This window comes from Tribolium castaneum, chromosome 5 (assembly GCF_031307605.1).
Source record: "Tribolium castaneum strain GA2 chromosome 5, icTriCast1.1, whole genome shotgun sequence".
In the NCBI taxonomy this organism is placed as follows: Eukaryota; Metazoa; Arthropoda; class Insecta; order Coleoptera; family Tenebrionidae; genus Tribolium; species Tribolium castaneum.
This window is the reverse complement of record NC_087398.1, coordinates 3352046-3373823: the sequence shown is the minus strand read 5'-3', so window position 1 is coordinate 3373823 and position 21778 is coordinate 3352046. Positions and strand designations below refer to the sequence as shown.

General features: G+C 33.7%; 1 protein-coding gene across 1 annotated transcript in view; it reads right to left on the bottom strand.

Annotated features, from left to right (window-relative positions):
* Positions 1–271: 271 nt before the first annotated feature.
* The window catches only part of LOC657495 (protein artichoke), a 48290-nt gene continuing 26783 nt past the window's right edge, over positions 272–21778 (bottom strand). The window contains exons 2-3 of the mRNA XM_015980557.2: positions 10900–11497; positions 272–5097 (exon numbers count right to left, since the gene is read on the bottom strand). Of these exons, the coding sequence (XP_015836043.1) occupies positions 3958–5097; positions 10900–11496 (1737 nt within the window). The 5' untranslated portion in view covers position 11497 and the 3' untranslated portion in view covers positions 272–3957. The remainder of the gene's footprint in view (positions 5098–10899; positions 11498–21778) is intronic.

Below are 21778 nucleotides of genomic sequence, written 5' to 3'. Positions count from 1 at the left end.
AGTATGCATAGTCCGTGGTCTTCTGGCTTGAACGCCCCTAATGAAATTGTCACCAATGTTTAACGGCTGCAAACCCTTTTCCGGACACGAAACTTTCCGCTCCGGTCGTATCTAAGAAGTTCCGGGCCGGAAATATCATTTATATTCCCTCGGCGCAAAAATCGCGATTGTTTCAATTATTCTCCATCGCTGCTTTGCATTACGTTAATTGCGCGGATTTCAGGTGAATTATGGCGATTTTTCCGGTAATTAGGGGATGATAAAGTGCGAGTCATAGTAACAGTTTATTTCGGCTCGACTGTACAACTTATCTTACAAATGACTATAGAAAACGATTTTACAACCAACATCGAATACAAACAAATAATGGTCCCGTTTAAACAAATCGAGAGCAACAAATTTATAAATACTCTATTTATTCTGTTTATTAAATTATAAACCATGTACGAATGCGTCCAATTCGAAATCATTTCATGTGTGATTGGACGTGATTTACGCCACATCAAAGGTCATTACGCGAAATTTAATGCATTGCGATATTTTAATGCCGGAAGTTCGGGCTTTAATTATTTATACACTTAAATTGCACGCTGGACGTAAAACACCGCTGTGTTTATTGACAATAAAAGATAAATAAAATGCTATCCATCTGGAGAGCGCCCCTGCACTCGTTTTTATTTTTCTTTCGAATTCAGGACATTGAATTTTTATCGCCTATAAAGGTATTTAGGACTTTCAAACTGTGGCCTTAAAACAAAAACATCAAACGCCGCCGGAAACATCACTCCATGTCGTAGATTAAACTAATTCGGACTAATTTCAGTAAAAATGTTCCAAAAATTTTGATTTATTTTAGTTTGAGTCAGACGTGCCTGCTAATCAATATTTCAATAAATGTATTAGAAATCAGCAGCGCCGTAGCAAAGTCACGTCTCAGATTGATTCAGACACGTCCGGCCTGTCACTTATATCAATCTGGAAGTTGTGAGTTGATCGCAGCTTCGTTTTTGCACTTTATTCGGGCCTTTTCAGGCCAGCGCCAATAACCGTCTGATTTAATCAAGGAATTGATTTTTTTATTTGATTTGTTGCGACAAAAGTCTTGGATTATTTCAAACTAATGGTTTGATTGGCATTTGCCTTTAACGAATTGGAGTGCTCTCAGCGACCCCAACCCGGAATAATGTTTACAAGTCTCGTTACTTTTACCATCGACGTTCCGTCAAGCCCATCACCCGGACCTTTTTCGTAACACAACCCCGGAGTCGGCAAATATTGACAGTTGTTGTCGCCATGTTGTGCGGCTTCTTTAAACTCGCGGATCAAATCTAAGAAAGGCAAATTCGTTTTTGTGAATGAAAACGTTCGCGAGAGCAAAAACACGAGTCTCTTTATAACGCAGGTATCTTGATTAGACTTCTTATCGGCTTTCGCTAACCGGAGCGCGCCCGGATAATAAAGTGGCGTAAATCCGGCCGTCTCACACTGGTTTGTGCGTGGATACAAATGCGAGTTCGTACATAAGCGACTTTGTAACACAGTTGGAGAACATTGATATTTTTTATTTACAAGTAGGTACTTTGCGATTATGCAAAAATATAGGGGAGGGGCGGCGCCCAAAGTCCGGGTTTATTGCACGTAAAAGGGGAATTTACCAAAATACGTGCCCAAATTTTACTATTTAATGCAATAAGTTGCGTAGAGGAACGCTACTTTTATTTTACGACGAGGATTTAAATTTTTTTCAGGTAAATAAAAGCAGGACTGCGGGTTTTTCAGGTAATATTGCTGAAAATTGCACAATGAGAGGATTCAGGGCACGTCTACGACGGCCGGGTTTATGTTTATCCAATTTGGACACTAAAAAATTAAAAATATACACAGGATGGCCCATACAAAATTTTTCAGTTTCAAGATCTGTTATGATTTAAATTAATCGTAAAAAAATTGTTCGTCTTGTAAAAGACCTTTTTTCTACATTTAATTATGTGGTTGAGAAACTTGAGAAACACAATAATACAAAATAACTGAGCTTGTTAGATACAAGAACAACAGTAATTACACCGTTCTGTCCGTATCCACAATGAATTTAAAAAGTCTGGTAAATTTGCGTTAATAAAAGACAGTAGAATTGATTTAAAAACAAAAAATTCCGACCAAATGTTTTCACTGCTAATTAATTCTTTTTCTAGCCAGTTAGCACAGTAATGTAAATTGTTTACTCTTTCAAGGGGTATCGATTGATGGTTTAATAGCAGCCATCTATTACAGTCCACAGTAATTATCAACTTTCGCATAAATTTTGGTGATTTATTTCTATGAAAAATCTATTAATATCGCTCCATAATATAATTTTTTAATTAGTAATTCTGCTTCTTTTAACTTTTGCATTCAGTAAAAAGATTAGTTCGGAATAAACACGTTCAAAGAAAATGATAATTTATTAATAATATTAAAGAACTACGTGCTTTCAAACTGAAAGTAGTGACGAATGTTAAGCCTATAACTGAAACACGATCCAAAGCTTATGACAAAATATTTATCACTGAATTGTTCTGTTTTATAAAAATGGTGTTCTCTTTTTGATACGTAATTTTTAGTAGTACCTTATTTTTGTTAGAATTTTTGAATTATAATAAAATATTTACATAACATAATTTTTTGTGTCCTGTCCGTAATTTCACTATTTTTCATTTTCGTTATACAACCATAAAAAAAATTAAGCACCTCCAACTTATTTTTGTTCTTTCGAAAGTATTCACAGATCATTTTACTCATTTTAAACTCAATTTTTACTAAGCGCATTTGTGTCCCGTCCGTAATCAATTATTTATAACAATTTTGGGGAAGTTGAACACATTGGTTCTTTATGGATGTTTAGATTAATATTAGTTTAACTATTACTATTTTTTTTAAAGATAAGCTATTTTAAAAATAAAAGTTGGCAGAATTATGTCCCGTCCGTAATCATGAAATGACAGTAGTACGAAAAATCATTTGTAAAATTTTAAAATCATGTGTAGATATTTTAAGAAAATAAGGAAGATAAAGAAAAATTCTAACAAAAAATGGATGTACAAAATTTAGGTTGCGGTTAACCTCAGGGTTTAATTTCAACTTTTTCACTGAGACTAGAAACCAAGCTTTAGAAAAAGGTTTTTTTTGTTTCTATTTATGACTTGTGGACAGGACTTCAAACGTAGAAATTGAGTTCGTACACAATTTTTTTTTGCATCTTAAAACGCAAAAAATTAATTAAATTCTAAAACGTTAGTATATTTTCTAAATTCTAAAACGACAAATTAAACCTTTTTCGTCCTATTGTTCTATTGTTTTTTTTAACTATTTTTTCTGTGATGTTATGACCTATTTTTCTATTAAAATGTCCTATTTTATGTCTTTACTGTCTTTTTAGGGTTCTTTTGTAGCATTTTAAAGTGCTAAAATCCTGTCTTTACAGTAATTACTTAACAAAATGTTGAGTTTTAAATTCTAAAGCAGCACGACTCAGCCTACTAAAATTTTCGCTAAACAGAAAAAATTAACAAAAGAAAATCAAACAGTTGGCTACTTAACGAATAAATCGCTGAAATAACTTGACTAAATTTTAAGCTAATAGGTAAAAAAATAGGTAAATAGGTAAAAATTTGACTTTGAATTGGCTTCAAATTTTTTAATCCAAAATCCAAGAGTTTTGTTTTTATCAAATAGCAAAACTGAAAAAGGTCTGTACTAACTGCATTTAAATTTTATTTGGGCCATTCTACAGGGTGCCAAAAATTTGGTACAAACCGTATCGTTTATCAGTGATTGCAACAATCCTTCGGGCTCATTACCCCGCCCCTCCCTCAGGCACTATAATTCACTATATCCGTTTGATATGGTCTCGATGTGAGCACCTCTCGATATGTTTTCCCCGCGTTCCCACAGACAACACCCCATCCCTCCCATCAAGCTTCAAATTCCCGTTCCGTTCGGCAAACTCTGTGTATCTTTCTTGATCTCGTCGATCGTCGAGACTTCCACTTTCCTCTCGGTCAAATCCAGCGGAAACTTAAAGCTGATCTCGCCCTTGGCGAAAATCGCAATCGGTCGATCCAGCGCGTTCTCCTGCAGCTCCGCGAGTCGCTTCTGCTCCTGGACCGCGTCCCTAGCCCGCCTTCTCATACACGAGCACACTGCGAACGTCACACAAACCAGCGAAAACGAGACCAAACTCGCGAACCCCACCACCAGGCCCAGCCTCCCCGTCTTGGCGGCGTCCTGCGACGGCGGCTTGCACCCGGGCAGGTCCTCCAGGTGCAGCGCGGAGATCTCGCGCCCTTGGAGCGGCTTCGGCGCGGCACACGTGACGTTCCGGAAGAGATTAGTGCGGTTTAGGCGGAAAATTATGGAGCTTAAATCGCACACTCGGCACGACCAGGGATTAGAGCCGAGAGACACTGCATGCAAATCCTCCAGCTTCAAAATGAGGCTCTCGGAGAGGCGCTGCAAGTCGTTGTGACTCAAGTCGAGCTCGAGCAGCTGCCGGGGGAGGCTCCCGGACTCGAGCTCGGTCAGATTATTCGCCGAGACGTTCAATTTCCGGACGCGCTCCGGGAAAAAACCCTTCGGGATGTGGCGCAGGTTCATGTGGGCCACCCCGAGCTCGCGCACGTTGTAAACTGTGTTCAAAATGTTGCGTATCACATTAGGACCGAACGCGTTGCCGCTGATTACGAGGCGCTCGAGGGTGTCGGCGACGGGCTGGAGGGCCTGCATCTCCAGCCGGTCGAGCTTGTTGTAGCCGATGTCCAGGTCGGCGAGGCTTGAGAGGTTCACGAAGGCCGTGTTGGTGATTTTGGCCAAGCGATTGCGCGCCAAACACAGATACTTGAGTTCTTGCTGGCGCACGAAGGTGTGCTCGAGCACCACCGGCAGCTGGTTGCCGTCCAGCTTCAGGCTGTGGAGACGCTTCAAGTCGCGGAACTCGTCCGAGGCGATGAACTGCATCTGGTTGTCGCCCAGATCCAGGTGGGATAAATAAGGCAGCAAGTGGTAGATTTGGGTGTTGATGCGGCGCAGGCCGCACTCGCGACATTCCAGGACACGCAGTTCCTGCAAAAAGGGGGCTGTAAGGAACGGGACTCGAGCTAGCAGTAAATTCATCAATAGTTGCCGGAAAATCGGTGTGTTATTGCTGCGGCGGTAAATCACATTTATTGGCCGATATATGGGGAAACGAATTTATATGGCTTACCGATGAAATTGTATATTTTGGTTATGGGGGCCATTTGGTGGCTGGGGACGTAATTAAGAGAAACAGCCCGAGGGCAGAGGCGGCCTAAAATATTTGGTGCCCTTAGGCTACTAACAACATCTTATAAGAAAAAACTAGTACACTAGCAAATAAATTGCCTTAAAAAGTTTAGAGACAAAACTAAGGATTTTAAAAATTTAAAAGGTGTACAAAGAAGTCAAAAAAACACCGTTTAAGCCAAAAAAGCAATAATAGTTATATAATAATGATAATATTTACTATAAGAAATTGTAGAACAAAAATCGAGTGCATAGAGATACAGAAAAAAAAAGGTGATTGAGACAGAACAAAGAAAAATGACAAAATTCGTATTTTGATAACTTTCTCGTAAACAAATTAAAAAAAAATACATTTGTGATTAGCAAAAAATAAAGATTCGTCGCACTTAAAATATTTTTTATTATAAAAGTTTTAAATTTTTTTTTTTTTTTCAAAAATATGCCAAAGGATATAAAAGTGTTACGTTGACGCAAATGTAATTACGATTTTATTATCAAAACTTTTTTTTCGTTTTCCATTAATAAAAAGATAATAAAAAATAAGTTCCGCACCATCTGACGACTTAAAAACACACTAAAATGTGTTCCTCTTTGACCTTAAGTATTCTTCGAGGTATTTGTGAAAGGAAGAAAAACTATCTAACCGTAAAAAAATATTGCTAATTTCCCTGAATTTTTCTATCTTTACGTGATAAAAGGTATGCTTACTACAGTGAAACCTTTTTAAGTCGAAAATTTTATAAGCCGAACGGATTGGCTGGTCAACGTCATTTTTTATTTAGAATTTTCGAAGTGAAAAATCAACTTATACGCTTAAAAAATTCCAGAATATTGTCTTCTGTACATTAGTTTGGTGTTTTTTTGATAAAATTTAGTAAAAAACTAGAGAATCAAATTGAAAAAAATGCAAGAAAAAGTTTTTTCGCTAAATTTGCCGACTTTTCAACTGATTTGTATAAAATATTTGCATTTTAGGCAAATTCAAGAAATTATAGTGTGTTATTTAACTAAAAAAATTGTGTTAAAATATCTACCAAAGACGGTCACTAAAAAGCTCCAAAAGCTCAAATAGGTAAGTAAAATATATGATGTAAACTCAGCAGAAATAATAAAAAACAACGTAGTAAAATACCTTTCAATCAACGTGATTATCAAGTAAATATAAGAAAAAAGATACAACTTAGAACAGAAACGTAAACTCTAAAATAACTTTCTTCTTGAATTAAAAAATTATGGAGCCACAAATGACTTAATATTTCATTCCAAAAAAAAAAAATATTTAAACTGAAAAAAAACTTTTTTTTAATACAAGATATTAGCAAATTTCTCTCTTTAAATTTTTCGAAATCAATCTTAATAGGTAGCTCGATTTTTTTTATGGCAACAGGCCTTACAGAAGTTCTACTGTATATCATTATTATTACTATCATTTTTCTTTTATAGATAAACCTATCGGTGCAATTTTTTAGCACTAATTGGGTCATTGTTATAATTATAACTAGTACAATGGTTACTATAAAAGTAACATTAAACGACAACTTCGGTATAACTATTAAAGGCCAATAAAGGTCTGAATACAGTAAACTTGTTCTTGAAGAACACGAAAAGAAATTATTTTTAACAAAATGTATTTCAAAAAAACAGTGAATTTTGTGGTGGCAGTTATTGTTTGGACTTGCATTTTTTATGTAGCTTCTGCAGTCCCAGCCAAAAGTATGTATTATATCCAATATTATAACATTAATTTTGAATCGGACTGTTTTGTCTTTGTAGGAAGAGCCCCTGTCTAATTCTCACATTTGTTTGGTATCATGTTCACTTACCTGCGGCTTTAGTAAGTTGACATGTGTTAAAGGAAAAATACAAAAGGAAAAATCTGTTATAGTAAAAACAGCGTATTTTTCTACCCCACTTTAACACCCAAGTCTATTCATAATAGGGCAGTTTGGTAAAAATCCGCCAAATTTAATTATTTCAAAAAATTAAATTAATTAAAAGACAAAATTTTGACTTTGCTAGTTTTGCTTAAAAACAGTTACATGGTTTTTTATTACTTTGTTGTTGTGCACTGTCGAGCAATAAAGCCATAACGCCAGCAACGCAACCCAAATGTTGGGCCATTATTGTTGTGATTGAAAGCTGTCCAATTTATTTTTAATGCGCATCCATCGATGACGAGCTGTTGGCAAACTGAACCCAGTTGTAGAACATTCGAAACACGTAGTAAAAATGCATTTGCAAGTTGTGCGGCGCCGATACAATTTATTACTAATTTAAAGTTCCACCGCAATCGATTGAAACAAGTTGGAGCGGCCACAGAGTCGCAAAATTTGCTCCGTATCGAGCGAACATGTCAATCACTAAGAAAACGACAAGGGAAATAACTTAGACGTCACAAAGAAGTTAATGTCGCGCTTTGTGAAGCGTTTCAACGCTCGCAAACAACGTGACACATTTTTCGAAAAAAGTTTGTTTTAATTGATGGAAAAGGGTCAATATTTCCATTGTGGCGTAGATCCTCTTTGATCGGTTGAAGCCGGAATTCATTCGAACACACGGCGTTTGACACACTTGTCCTTTGGAAAAAAGTGCGGCTGATTCAATTTGGAGCGTTTTATCTCATTCCGCCCCAATCTCTTGGCTAAAAGCCGCAAATTGGAGATATAATACACAAAACCGGCATTAATAAAATAAATTGAATCGCTTCTGTGCAATTTATTACGAACAAAGTGCGCAACGCTTTAGTGTTGAATAAATCAGAGCTTCTCGACGAAAAAACTTCCAACTCGCCAAATTGCTCGTAAGTCACGTTAATATTTTCGTAAATTTTTCGATTTCTCCAACTTCCTAAATTGCGAAAGCCACAAGCAATAAAGATAAAGTTTGGCCCGCGGCCCGGAATTAACCTTTGTCTTATTAAATATTAACCCGTATGTACTCTCTCAAGAGCGATTGTTCACTTCCTAGCCCGTCCCAATCGAAAAGACGCCAACATCCAGTCATTAAAAAGACGTGTTTTATTCATCGGCGTGAATTAAATATGTGGCACGTGGAATTCAAAAATTAATGCGATGGATAGGCTTTCCCTTCCGCCCATGTAAATGAACCTTTCTAATTATTACTTAAAGCCCTGGTTATATGGAGTTATTAAGTTAATGCAAGTTATAAATTCTGGCGGCCATCCATTTCCCCACAACACTTTAAACGTAATTGTAATAACAGATGATCTCTATCTGTACGGAGTGCTTCGTCTACTCCGGATTATTCCGCAAATGCGGTTCGCTAACTTACAGAGTTCTGCAATTATGGAGATTTTTTTTCATTTGCCGAATTATGTATCGCCCACCAGCATGAATCTCGCACACTGAGTAAACAGTTTATTACCTTTTATGAGCGAATTAAACCAAATTAGGCGGAATTCTGCTTCCCTTTCACATCGCAGTTCTGAAGATTGTATTTTTTTCATTTCAAACAACATGGTTTTAACAAAAGTGCGAGCGCACAAAAACAAAAACCAAAACATTTTATTTAGTTAATTAAAAACTGATTTCCGCGTAAAATGAATTAAAAATTGTAGTGGTGTTTTTGGTGTATATCAAATAATTTTCACCTAATTTTCAAAACAAATTTAAATTTCAATAAAACATTCTGAAAAATTAGTTAATTAGCTCAAAAATTAAGTAGTTTAGAGCTGAAGTTTCAATGACATTACTTGCGTTTTTTCCACTAAAATCGCCAGAACAAATCACTAATAATGGTTGAAGGTAACATTATTTTGTCTTTTTTCGTTAGTTTTGTCTTGTTTTTGAGCAAAAAAATTACTCATTTTACAAAATCGTCAAAATAGAGACCAAATACAAGATCGAACTTGACACACTTTGTTAGTTTTGCTAAATTTCCACAAGACAGACCGAAAAAATAATTACTTTAGTGGAATATTCCACATTTTTCAAAGAACGTTTAACGAATCACAGAATAATTTTGTAAAAATAATCTATACTATTGCAGTAAAAATTACATTATTAAAGGAAAAACATCGATGTTAAAGTATTTATATAAAAAAAATTACGAACAGAACAGAATAATGAAGAAAATAAATTTAGTAAACTAAGAATATCAGAAGTATGAATAAAATTGTTGAGAACATTAAACACAAAACAAATGAAAAAGTAAATTTTTCTAAATTCCAACAATGTAAACCCAAATAACTTAAACTGTGAGCGAAATTGTAAAAAAAATTCCACTCTATAACGTTAAGAAATTTTTGCTGTTCAGCCTTAGTTCACTTGATGTATGTTTTATAGAAAGGTTGCCATAAAATGAAACCCTACTCTAATATAGAGCGAAGAAGTAACAAACAAAGTTTTTAATATTGGAATATTTTAAAGAAATTTCCCACATCTTTTAATAGAGTTAAGAACTTTATTAGCGTTTGAGATAACATTTTCATACTAATAGTTAAATGGTAATTTGTTGTCCAAATTTTATTTTATAAAACTTTATCCTAAAAAAACAAAAAAATTAACATTACAGTTTGTACCAATAATCGAAATGGGCTTAAAAGAAAATTAAAAATAAGGTTCAAAAGTTGAAACCTCGAATAAAACATTGAGAATATTTGGCATTAAATTTAAACATGTTAATTTAACGTAATGCCTAAGTGTTGAGAACTGAATTAGGTAATTAATATCACTTCAGATACAAGTACCCACAGATTTTAGGTGAAGTAGTATTTCTACCTGCAAGTTACCACTAATTGGAAACAGTTTTCAAGCAATTTATCTTTTACATAAATACCAAACAAATAAAAAAACAAAAATACAAGAAAAAAATTCCAAATGAAACAAATTTCCTAAAAAATATTAAAATATCCAGCTTTAAAAAACGGTTACGAAAACCAAGAATAAACTATCTAAAAAATTTCTAGGCTTCAACAACGACGCAGAAAGTAGAAATTCTTAAGTTTAAATAAATGTGGCTTTGAATATTTATGGTTTAAAGATGCATAAAAACAGTTCAAAACTAATTAAAAACCACAGAAAATACTTTTAAAAAATTCTCCAGACTTATAAAAGACAACAAAAAAGGACTCGAAAACTTCGCAAAAATTGACCTCAGACAAAGAGAAACTGGACTCTGAAGCTTCAAATTCAGCTTCATTTCAAAAAAAAAAAAAAAGAATTCACTTGAAGTAAAAGAAATGCAAATACAAAAATGCTTACAGGATGCCAATGATATTGAAGACTAACAAATATGTAATTTTTTTCTTTAAATTTAGTTCTTATCTAAATATGGCAGCCTTTTGCAAAATAATTTCATTAATTAATTCAATAATTTCAATTAGGGATTAATTTAAATTTTGTTACTTAGAATAACAGTACAATAAAAAACGACAAATTCTGAGTGTTAATTTTCTTTTGCTTTTGGCTATTAGTGCATTTCATTAAAAACTTTTTTTTTACATTTTTTTATTGTTTGAGGGTCGGTTTGTACTTTCTCTCGAAACACCCGACTTTTGCAATAAACCTTCCCGCGAATAAAATCCGGGAAAACATAATAATCCTCGCATGAGCGAAGAGAAGATCCTTGTCGGCAACTTACTGGAATATCCTTGAACACTTCTGGATTAAGTTCATCGAATTTATTCCCGCTAAGTTTGAGCATGTGAAGTTTTCCGAGTTTTAAAAACAGCCGAGGCACTAATTCGTCGAGCAAATTCCTCTGCAGAGTCAATATCCTTAGCTCGGTCAAATGCTTAAAAACCCCGCTTTGCAAACTTGTTATTCTGTTATCGTCCAAATTCAACTCCACTAGATTCACCAAGCCGCGGAAGTTATGATCGGCCACACCACTGATATTATTCACCGTCAGATCGAGCAGTTTGAGCGAGGGCACGCCCCAGAAGGGGTGCATGCCGACCTGGGTGAGGCCGGAGCGCCGGATGTGCACCTCCTCCAGGCGCTTGAAGCGCTGGAACGTCGGCGAGATGCTCAGCGCGTTCCAGTCGCCGGCCGGCGCCGAGATCTCCAGCACCTCGGTGCCGGCGTCCATCTCGTGCGTGGGGATGGCCTCCGTCATGCCGCCCTCGACGCACTGCACCTTCCGCCGGCCCTTGGACGTCACGCCGCACTGGCACATGGACGGGCAGAGGGCGACGCCGCTGGTGGAACACAGCCCCAGCAACAGCCACCACAGCATCCTGCAGGAAACAGACAATTCAGTCCACAAATATTTGTGGGAACGCCACACCTGACGCAACATAATCTGCCCAACCTGACATTATTATTAACAAATAAACAAGAAATTTTAAACACTAGCCGGTTTTACTTATCTATACACCATTTTCAATTTAGTTAAATCCAATTTTTCCATTTGAAAGCTGTTTTTTCAAAGCTTTTAAACGCTGCGAAAACTGAAACTGTTAATTACAATAAATGGAATAAATATTTATTTTTAATGGAAATTCATTCAGAGCGTTTGAGCACGTACTGTGGCTTATTTGATTTTTAAGTTACACGCTGTACTAAAAGGGTGTTTCCGGGCAAATGGTCCGAACACTGAAATTAAAACTTAGCGAATTGGGTCAATCGGTTCCGCTTTAAAGTTGGTCTTTGCCAATAGTGACTGCAATCACAGAAGTTTTCACATTAGACGATTTTATTAAAAGACGTTTGTCTTCTCCGATTGATTTTTTATCGTTAATACAAAATGCTTCGTAAACAATTAGAGTGGTTGAAAAAACACCAGTCCGGCGTAAGCCCTTAGAACGCTCTTACAGATTTTGACCGATTTTTGACAAATAAACAACTTAAATCTAAGATATCAGTTGTTGAAGTAAATGAAGTGAGTAACATTTGCAATAATTAGTTTAATTAATGACACTTAACTCAATGACGTCTGAATTAGAGATATGCCAGAAGAAGGCAGAAATGTCTTGAAAGTGTTGAGAAGAGTTTCAAGAAAATAGATTTTCTAGCATAATTGGAGCTTTTGGCGGCTTGCTTAAACTGGATCTGTATTTACAGAAGACCTCTAACTTCTATTCAGAAATCGCGAAAATTCAGAAGTTAGTTAATTAACACAAACTTAGTTTTTTGTAATTAAAAAAATAAACTTATCAAAAAAATCACAATTTGTAGATGTGCTAAAACTGGGAATTATTTCCTAGGAAACCATTATATAATTATAATCGTAGCATTATAAAAACACACAGTTATAATGGTTTATAAAATAATAATACTAATAATAATAATAATAATAATAATAATAATAATAATAATAATAATAATAATAACAATAATAATAATAATACTCACTATTTAAATATTGCATACAGGTTTACTCCAGTTCAGGTCAACAGATCGTAATTTGTGTTCAATTCAATTAACTAGACAGAAATTGTGCTAAAGAACCAAAAAAAAATTCTAATTAACCAAGTTTTCAACGAAAATATTGTCTTTTCTATTCATGTTTTCCTGAAATATTTTTTGCACCAAGCTTGATATACTTGTAATAATTTTATGCTAGTTTTTTTGACATTTAATAAAAGTTATTAAATTGTAATTAACTCAAAATCGACTTTCATTAATCCAAAAATTTCATTTTTGAACAAATGAGACCACTGAGGAAATCACTATTACCCTGCTTGTTTCGCAAAAGTAGTTAGAGAATTAAAAAACAAAGCACTTCATTTAACATTAAAAATTGTAAAATATAATATTTGTAATAAATCAAAAGTCAAAAGTTTAAAATAATTATCACATAATAATGCTTGCAGAATAATAGAGAGCAGACTGCTATTATAGGTAGAGAAGGTCAATAAGTTCTTACAAAACAATTAAAAAACAATTAATTCAATTTTACTATTCAACATATTATTCTTCATAAAATTAGTTTTTGCTTCGGTAATAACTTTCTTTCAAAGTTCAAAGTTCGAGTTTTTATTCTCCGACTTATTTCTTCAGATTTGGAAAAAAAATAAAATAGAGAATAGAATAGAGAATTGAATAAAAAATAGAATAGCGAATAAAATTAGGAATAGGCAATAAAATAAAGAATAAAATAGAGAATAGAATAGAGAATAAAATAAAGAATAGAATAGAGAATAGAATAGAGAATAGAATAGAGAATAGAATAGAGAATAGAATAGAGAATAGAATAGAGAATAGAATAGAGAATAGAATAGAGAATAGAATAGAGAATAGAATAGAGAATAGAATAGAGAATAGAATAGAGAATAGAATAGAAAATAGAATAGAGAATAGAATAGAGAATAGAATAGAGAATAGAATAAAGAATAGAATAGAGAATAGAATAGAGAATAGAATAGAGAATAGAATAGAGAATAGAATAGAAAATAGAATAGAGAATAAAATAGAGAATAGAATAGAGAATAAAATAGAGAATAGAATAGAGAATAAAATAGAGAATAGAATAGAAAATAGGAATAGAACAAAATAGAATGGAATGGCGCTGAACATGTCAAAAAATGTAAAACATAAAACGTAATACTTTAAAAAACAGTTCCAAATATAAAATATTATAACTTAACTAATGTTTTTGCCGTTTTAGTATTTTTTTAAATAATTTTCAGTCTATTGCCTCATAGAAAACATAAACTAAAATTGTTATCTCACAGCGTTCGTTTTTCTCGCCACCCGGTGTTTGGTTGCCGCTGGTTGTACGCATTATTTCCCAATCGGCTTATCAGCCAGCTGTCGCCCCACATTCCGATCCACTTTTCTCCAAAATAAATTTGCTTAATCAAATCCGTGTTGACACGCCCTAGTTAGCACCTTATCATTGCAAATCGCCGCATTCCATCCAATTGACACCCTTTTTATCGCTTGCGCCGTCCTTTGTTAATCCTTCCGTAAGCCCTCGCGCATTATTCCCCGAATTTGCTCATAAAAATCCCCGGCATTGTTCTTGTCCATGTTTACTCGTCCGAATTAGACATTCATAATCCCCGCTGCGTCCCAGATAAAGCGCCATACAAATACCCTGCATGCCTCGCCGAGCCACAGTCATGTCTTTGATCGGCGTTTTACTGCTCACCTGTCTGGTATTTGCCGCCGACGGCGAGCATACCTCCGGAGTCAGAATCCGGGTCTCCGGAAACGAGACACTGAAGGACACCGCACGCTACGTCCCTCCGGACCGCGGCGGAAACTACGGAGATCTGATCTACAGGACGAGAGAAAACGGCGACGGTTTGCTCCTGAGGGAGTTGGTGGTCCTTGGGGAGTTATCAGCGTACGAATTGGAGGTTCAGTGGTACGCCAGAGTGGACGCACATCGAGTTTCCTCAGTCAGGGTCCTGAATTTGGGGAGAGAAAGGGCCTTCTGCGAAAGGGTTGATGTGCTAGGGGCGGAGGTGCAAACGTGGCTGAGGGTGGCGCCGAGGTATGATCCGAGGGTGCTTATTGAGATTTACGGCTTTTAAATTGTTGCTAATAAAGGTGGCTCTTGGAAACGATCTACTCTTATTATATCCCGTTCTTGAGAATAAAAGAAATAGGAAGAGGTGGATTAGGGCGTTTATCACAATTTGTGTCTGCTTCGGTGTGATTTCAGAGATTTTTTACTTTCGGAAATGGAGAGGCTAAAATCAGGGTGAATTGACAAGAAGAAGGATAAATAATAAGCTTTTACTTTCTCATATTTGAAATGTGGAACTTGAAATCAATAGTGACCAGCACGATAAGACACGCTGTATAGAATAATATAAACAAAACAAAAATACAAGGTGTTTCAGCTTTATAAAATTGTCGATGCGTGAAAAAAATTGTCAAAATCTCGAATATTAATTTAATTACAAATTTTTAAAAATTTCAATTATTAATCGGAGAACAAAGATGCGAAAAAAAATAATTTTTTCACTTTTAAGAAGGTAAGTAAGTGTAGTATTATAATTCAGGAAATTTTAGCAAAAAAATCAAAATTTTAAATCTCGTGATAAGTTGGTATAATACAGAAAATGAGCCGCTGAATTTACTGAAACACACCGATTTGCTTTACAACTTTTTATTTTTGAGTTATGATTTTATAAATAAATAATTTGGCGCATCCACCATTTTTCTTCGTGGGGAAAATAAGCCTTTAAATAAGTTCTCAAGTCAACTATTGTTGTAAAAATGGCGACATAATACATAAAATGAATCGAATCGAATTCCAACGATAATGAACTTCATGGGGTTATATCTGATAGTTCCGGTGCTATTGCTCAACAAATGATCCGGGTACCCAAATTCGACAAAAATTGCGACGAAAATTGAAAAAATCAAACATCAAAAAATCGAACATATGGACTTTTTTTGGACTTTTAACAACTCTAGAGAGTTGTATAGGCATATATCAATACGAAAAAGTATGATAGAACGAATTTAAAAAAAAATTAATTTTTTTACTTTCTTGAAGGTAAGTGTTATTTACTTAGGAAATTTTAGCAAAAAATAATCAAATTTTTAAATCTCATGAAAAATTCGTATAATACAGAAAATGAGCCGCTGAATTCAATGGAACAAACCGCATTGCTCTACGACTTTTAGTTTTTGAATTATGAATTTTTTTTGTTGGATAAAATTTTCCACTATGACAAATGGCTACCCTAAATTTAGGCAAAAAATTTTAAATTTTTAATTCTTGTGAAAAATTGATATAATATGTAAAATGAGCCGTAGAATTCAATCGAACAAACCGCAATGCTCTACGACTTTTAGTTTTTTTTTATGAATTTTTTTAGTGAAAAACTTTGATCGCCTCTGTAGCCGGAACCGTTACCCGGAGCGGCTCCGGGTTTAATCGAAAAAATAGAGAAAATTAAGCGCTATCAGATGGTTTTTCGCTCGTTGCTCTAAGTCTTACAGTTTCCGAGAAAAACGCAAAAAAAGGTTTCCATTTTCACTTTCTTTCAATTTTCAACCGCCAATTACGGCGAAACTATTAGAGTTATCAAGAAACGGAAAAATCGAGGACAACCGGAACAAAAAACTCTACAAAATGGCATAGGACTCAAGGCGATATCTCGCAAAAAAATTTTCAATTTTCAATCGCCGATTACGGCCAAACTAAAAGAGCTAGGAGAAAACTTTTTTTTTCATCGTAAAGAGCACATCAAAATCTATAAGATAGGATAAGTTTTATTCGATTCTGAGACACTTTTAAAATTGACCATTTTGAAGGGGGGGGTGTTAACTTTTTTTTAATTTTTTTTATTTTCCCAATTACGACTAAACTATTCGAAAAAGTGGAACTGTTTTGATCCTTACCTATGCAAAATGATCCGGGGAATCGATTGGCATCGAAAAAATTGTCAAATTCCCAATAGTTTTTTAGTTATGAATTTTTTAAAATTTTACCAATTTTTGCATTTATCTGCAATTTGCTCAAAAACTATTACTCAGAGAACAATAATTTTTTTTGAAAAAAATAGATTATTCAAAGAGCTTTCCAACGATAATAAACTTCATGGGGTTATCTCTGATAGTTCCGGAGCTATTGCTCAACAAATGTTCCGGGTACCCAAAATCGACAAAAATTGCGACGAAAATTAAAAAAATCAAACATCAAAAAATCGAACATATGGACTTTTTTTGGACTTTTAACAACTCTAGAGAGTTGTAAAGGCATATATAAATACGAAAAAGTATGATAGAACGAATTTTAAAAAAAATTAATTTTTTCACTTTCTTGAAGGTAAGTGTTTTTACTTAGGAAATTTTAGCAAAAAATAATCAAATTTTTAAATCTCATGTAAAGTTCGTATAATACAGAAAATGAGCCGCTGAATTCAATGGAACAAACCGCATTGCTCTACGACTTTTAGATTTTGAGTTATGAATTTTTTTTGTTGGATAAAATTTTCCACTATGACAAATGGCTACCCTAAATTTAAGCAAAAAATTTTAAATTTCTAATTCTTGTGAAAAATTGATATAATATGTAAAATGAGCCGCTGAATTCAATAGAACAAACCGCATTGCTCTACGACTTTTAGTTTTTGAGTTATGAATTTTTTTGTTGGATAAAATTTTCCACTATGACAAATGGCTACCCTAAATTTAAGCAAAAAATTTTAAATTTTAAATTCTTGTGAAAAATCGATATAATATGTAAACTGAGCCGTAGAATTCAATCGAACAAACCGCAATGCTCTACGACTTTTAGTTTTTTTTTTATGAATTTTTTTAGTGAAAAACTTTGATCGCTTCGGTAGCCGGAATCGTTGCCCGGAGCGGCTCTGGGTTTAATCGAAAAAATAGAGAAAATTAAGCGCTATCAGATGGTTTTTTGCTCGTTGCTCAAAGTCTTACAGTTTCCGAGAAAAACGCAAAAAAAGGTTTCCATTTTCACTTATTTTCAATTTTCAACCGCCAATTACGGCGAAACTATTAGAGTTATCGAGAAACGGAAAAATCGACGATAACCGGAATAAAAAACTCTACGAAATGGCATAGGACTCAAGGCGATATCTCGCAAAAAAATTTTCAATTTTCAATCGCGGATTACGGCCAAACTAAAAGAGCTAGGAGAAAACTTTTTTTCCATCGTAAAGAGCACATCAAAATCTATAAGATAGGATAAGTTTTATTCGATTCTGAGACACTTTTAAAATTGACCATTTTGAAGGGGGGGGTGTTAACTTTTTTTTAATTTTTTTTATTTTCCCAATTACGACTAAACTATTCGAAAAAGTGGAACTGTTTTGATCCTTACCTATGCAAAATGATCCGGGGAATCGATTGGCATCGAAAAAATTGTCAAATTCCCAATAGTTTTTTAGTTATGAATTTTTTAAAATTTTACCAATTTTTGCATTTATCTGCAATTTGCTCAAAAACTATTACTCAGAGAACAATAATTTTTTTTGAAAAAAATAGATTATTCAAAGAGCTTTCCAACGATAATAAACTTCATGGGGTTATCTCTGATAGTTCCGGAGCTATTGCTCAACAAATGTTCCGGGTACCCAAAATCGACAAAAATTGCGACGAAAATTGAAAAAATCAAACATCAAAAAATCGAACATATGGACTTTTTTTGGACTTTTAACAACTCTAGAGAGTTGTAAAGGCATATATAAATACGAAAAAGTATGATAGAACGAATTTAAAAAAAAATTAATTTTTTCACTTTCTTGAAGGTAAGTGTTATTTACTTAGGAAATTTTAGCAAAAAATAATCAAATTTTTAAATCTCATGAAAAGTTCGTATAATACAGAAAATGAGCCGCTGAATTCAATGGAACAAACCGCATTGCTCTACGACTTTTAGTTTTTGAGTTATGAATTTTTTTTGTTGGATAAAATTTTCCACTATGACAAATGGCTACCCTAAATTTAGGCAAAAAATTTTAAATTTTTAATTCTTGTGAAAAATTGATATAATATGTAAAATGAGCCGTAGAATTCAATAGAACAAACCGCATTGCTCTACGACTTTTAGTTTTTGAGTTATGAATTTTTTGTTGGATAAAATTTTACACTATGACAAATGGCCACCCTAAATTTAGGCAAAAAATTATAAATTTTTAATTCTTGTGAAAAATCGATATAATATGTAAACTGAGCCGTAGAATTCAATCGAACAAACCGCAATGCTCTACGACTTTTAGTTTTTGAGTTATGAATTTTTTTGTTGGATAAAATTTTCCACTATGACAAATGGCTACCCTAAATTTAGGCAAAAAATTTTAAATTTTTAATTCTTGTGAAAAATTGATATAATATGTAAAATGAGCCGTAGAATTCAATCGAACAAACCGCAATGCTCTACGACTTTTAGTTTTTGAGTTATGAATTTTTTTGTTGGATAAAATTTTCCACTATGACAAATGGCTACCCTAAACTTAGGCAAAAAATTTTAAATTTTTAATTCTTGTGAAAAATTGATATAATATGTAAAATGAGCCGTGGAATTCAATCAAATAAACCGCAATGCTCTACGACTTTTAGTTTTTTTTTTATGAATTTTTTTAGGAAAAAACTTTGATCGCCTCTGTAGCCGGAACCGTTACCCGGAGCGGCTCCGGGTTTAATCGAAAAAATAGAGAAAATTAAGCGCTATCAGATGGTTTTTTGTTCGTTGCTCTAAGTCTTACAGTTTCCGAGAAAAACGCAAAAAAAGTTTCCATTTTCACTTTTTTTCAATTTTCAACCGCCAATTACGGCGAAACTATTAGAATTATCGAGAAACAAAAAAATCGAGGACAACCGGAACAAAAAACTCTACAAAATGGCATAGGACTCAAGGCGATATCTCGCAAAAAAAATTTCAATTTTCAATCGCCGATTACGGCCAAACTAAAAGAGCTAGGAGAAAACTCTTTTTTCCATCGTAAAGAGCACATCAAAATCTATAAGACAGGATCAGTTTTATTCGATTCTGAGACACTTTTAAAATTGACCATTTTGAGGGGGGGGGTGTTAACTTTTTTTTAATTTTTTTTATTTTCCCAATTACGACTAAACCATTCAAAAAAGTGGAACTGTTTTGATCCTTACCTATGTAAAATGATCCGGGGAATCGATTGGCATCGAAGAAATTGCCAAATTCCTAATAGTTTTTTAGTTATGAATTTTTTAAAATTTTACCAATTTTTGCATTTATCTGCAATTTGCTCAAAAACTATTAGTCAGAGAACAATAATTTTTTTTGAAAAAAATAGATTATTCAAAGAGCTTTCCAACGATAATAAACTTCATGGGGTTATCTCTGATAGTTCCGGAGCTATTGCTCAACAAATGTTCCGGGTACCCAAAATCGACAAAAATTGCGACGAAAATTGAAAAAATCAAACATCAAAAAATCGAACATATGGACTTTTTTTGGACTTTTAACAACTCTAGAGAGTTGTAAAGGCATATATAAATACGAAAAAGTATGATAGAACGAATTTAAAAAAAAATTAATTTTTTCACTTTCTTGAAGGTAAGTGTTATTTACTTAGGAAATTTTAGCAAAAAATAATCAAATTTTTAAATCTCATGAAAAGTTCGTATAATACAGAAAATGAGCCGCTGAATTCAATGGAACAAACCGCATTGCTCTACGACTTTTAGTTTTTGAGTTATGAATTTTTTTTGTTGGATAAAATTTTCCACTATGACAAATGGCTACCCTAAATTTAGGCAAAAAATTTTAAATTTTTAATTCTTGTGAAAAATTGATATAATATGTAAAATGAGCCGTAGAATTCAATAGAACAAACCGCATTGCTCTACGACTTTTAGTTTTTGAGTTATGAATTTTTTGTTGGATAAAATTTTACACTATGACAAATGGCCACCCTAAATTTAGGCAAAAAATTATAAATTTTTAATTCTTGTGAAAAATCGATATAATATGTAAACTGAGCCGTAGAATTCAATCGAACAAACCGCAATGCTCTACGACTTTTAGTTTTTTTTTTATGAATTTTTTTAGTGAAAAACTTTGATCGCCTCGGTAGCCGGAATCGTTGCCCGGAGCGGCTCCGGGTTTAATCGAAAAAATAGAGAAAATTAAGCGCTATCAGATGGCTTTTTGTTCGTTGCTCTAAGTCTTACAGTTTCCGAGAAAAACGCAAAAAAAGGTTTCTATTTTCACTTTTTTTCAATTTTCAACCGCCAATTACGGCGAAACTATTAGAGTTATCGAGAAACGGAAAAATCGAGGACAACCGGAATAAAAAACTCTACAAAATGGCATAGGACTCAAGGCGATATCTCGCAAAAAATTTTTCAATTTTCAATTGCCGATTACGGCCAAACTAAAAGAGTTAGGAGAATACGCTTTTTTAGATCGGAAAGAGCACATCAAAATCTATAAGATGGAATCGGTTTTATTTGATTCTGAGACACTTTTAAAATTGATCATTTTGAAGGGGGGGGTGTTAACTTTTTTTTAATTTTTTTTATTTTCCCAATTACGGCTAAACTATTCGAAAAAGTGGGATTGTTTTGATTCTTGCCTATGCAAAATGATCCGGGAAATCGATTGGCATCGAAAAAATTGCCAAATTCACAATAGTTTTTTAGTTATAAATTTTTTAAAATTTTACCAATTTTTGCATTTATCTGCAATTTGCTCAAAAACTATTAGTCGGAGAACAATAGTTTTTTTGAAAAAAATAGATAATTCAAAGAGCTTTCCAACGATAATAAACTTCATGGGATTATCTCTGATAGTTCCGGAGCTATTGCTCAACAAATGATCCGGGTACCCAAAATCGACAAAAATTGCTACGAAAATTGAAAAAATCAAACATCAAAAAATCGAACATATGGACTTTTTTTGGACTTTTAACAACTCTAGAGAGTTGTAAAGGCATATATAAATACGAAAAAGTATGATAAAACGAATTAAAAAAAAATTTTTTTTTTCATTTTCTTGAAGGTATGATGTGTTTTACTCAGAAAATTTTAGCAAAAAAAATAAAATTTTTAAATCTTATGGAGAGTTCGTATAATACAGAAAATGAGCCGCTGAATTCAATAGA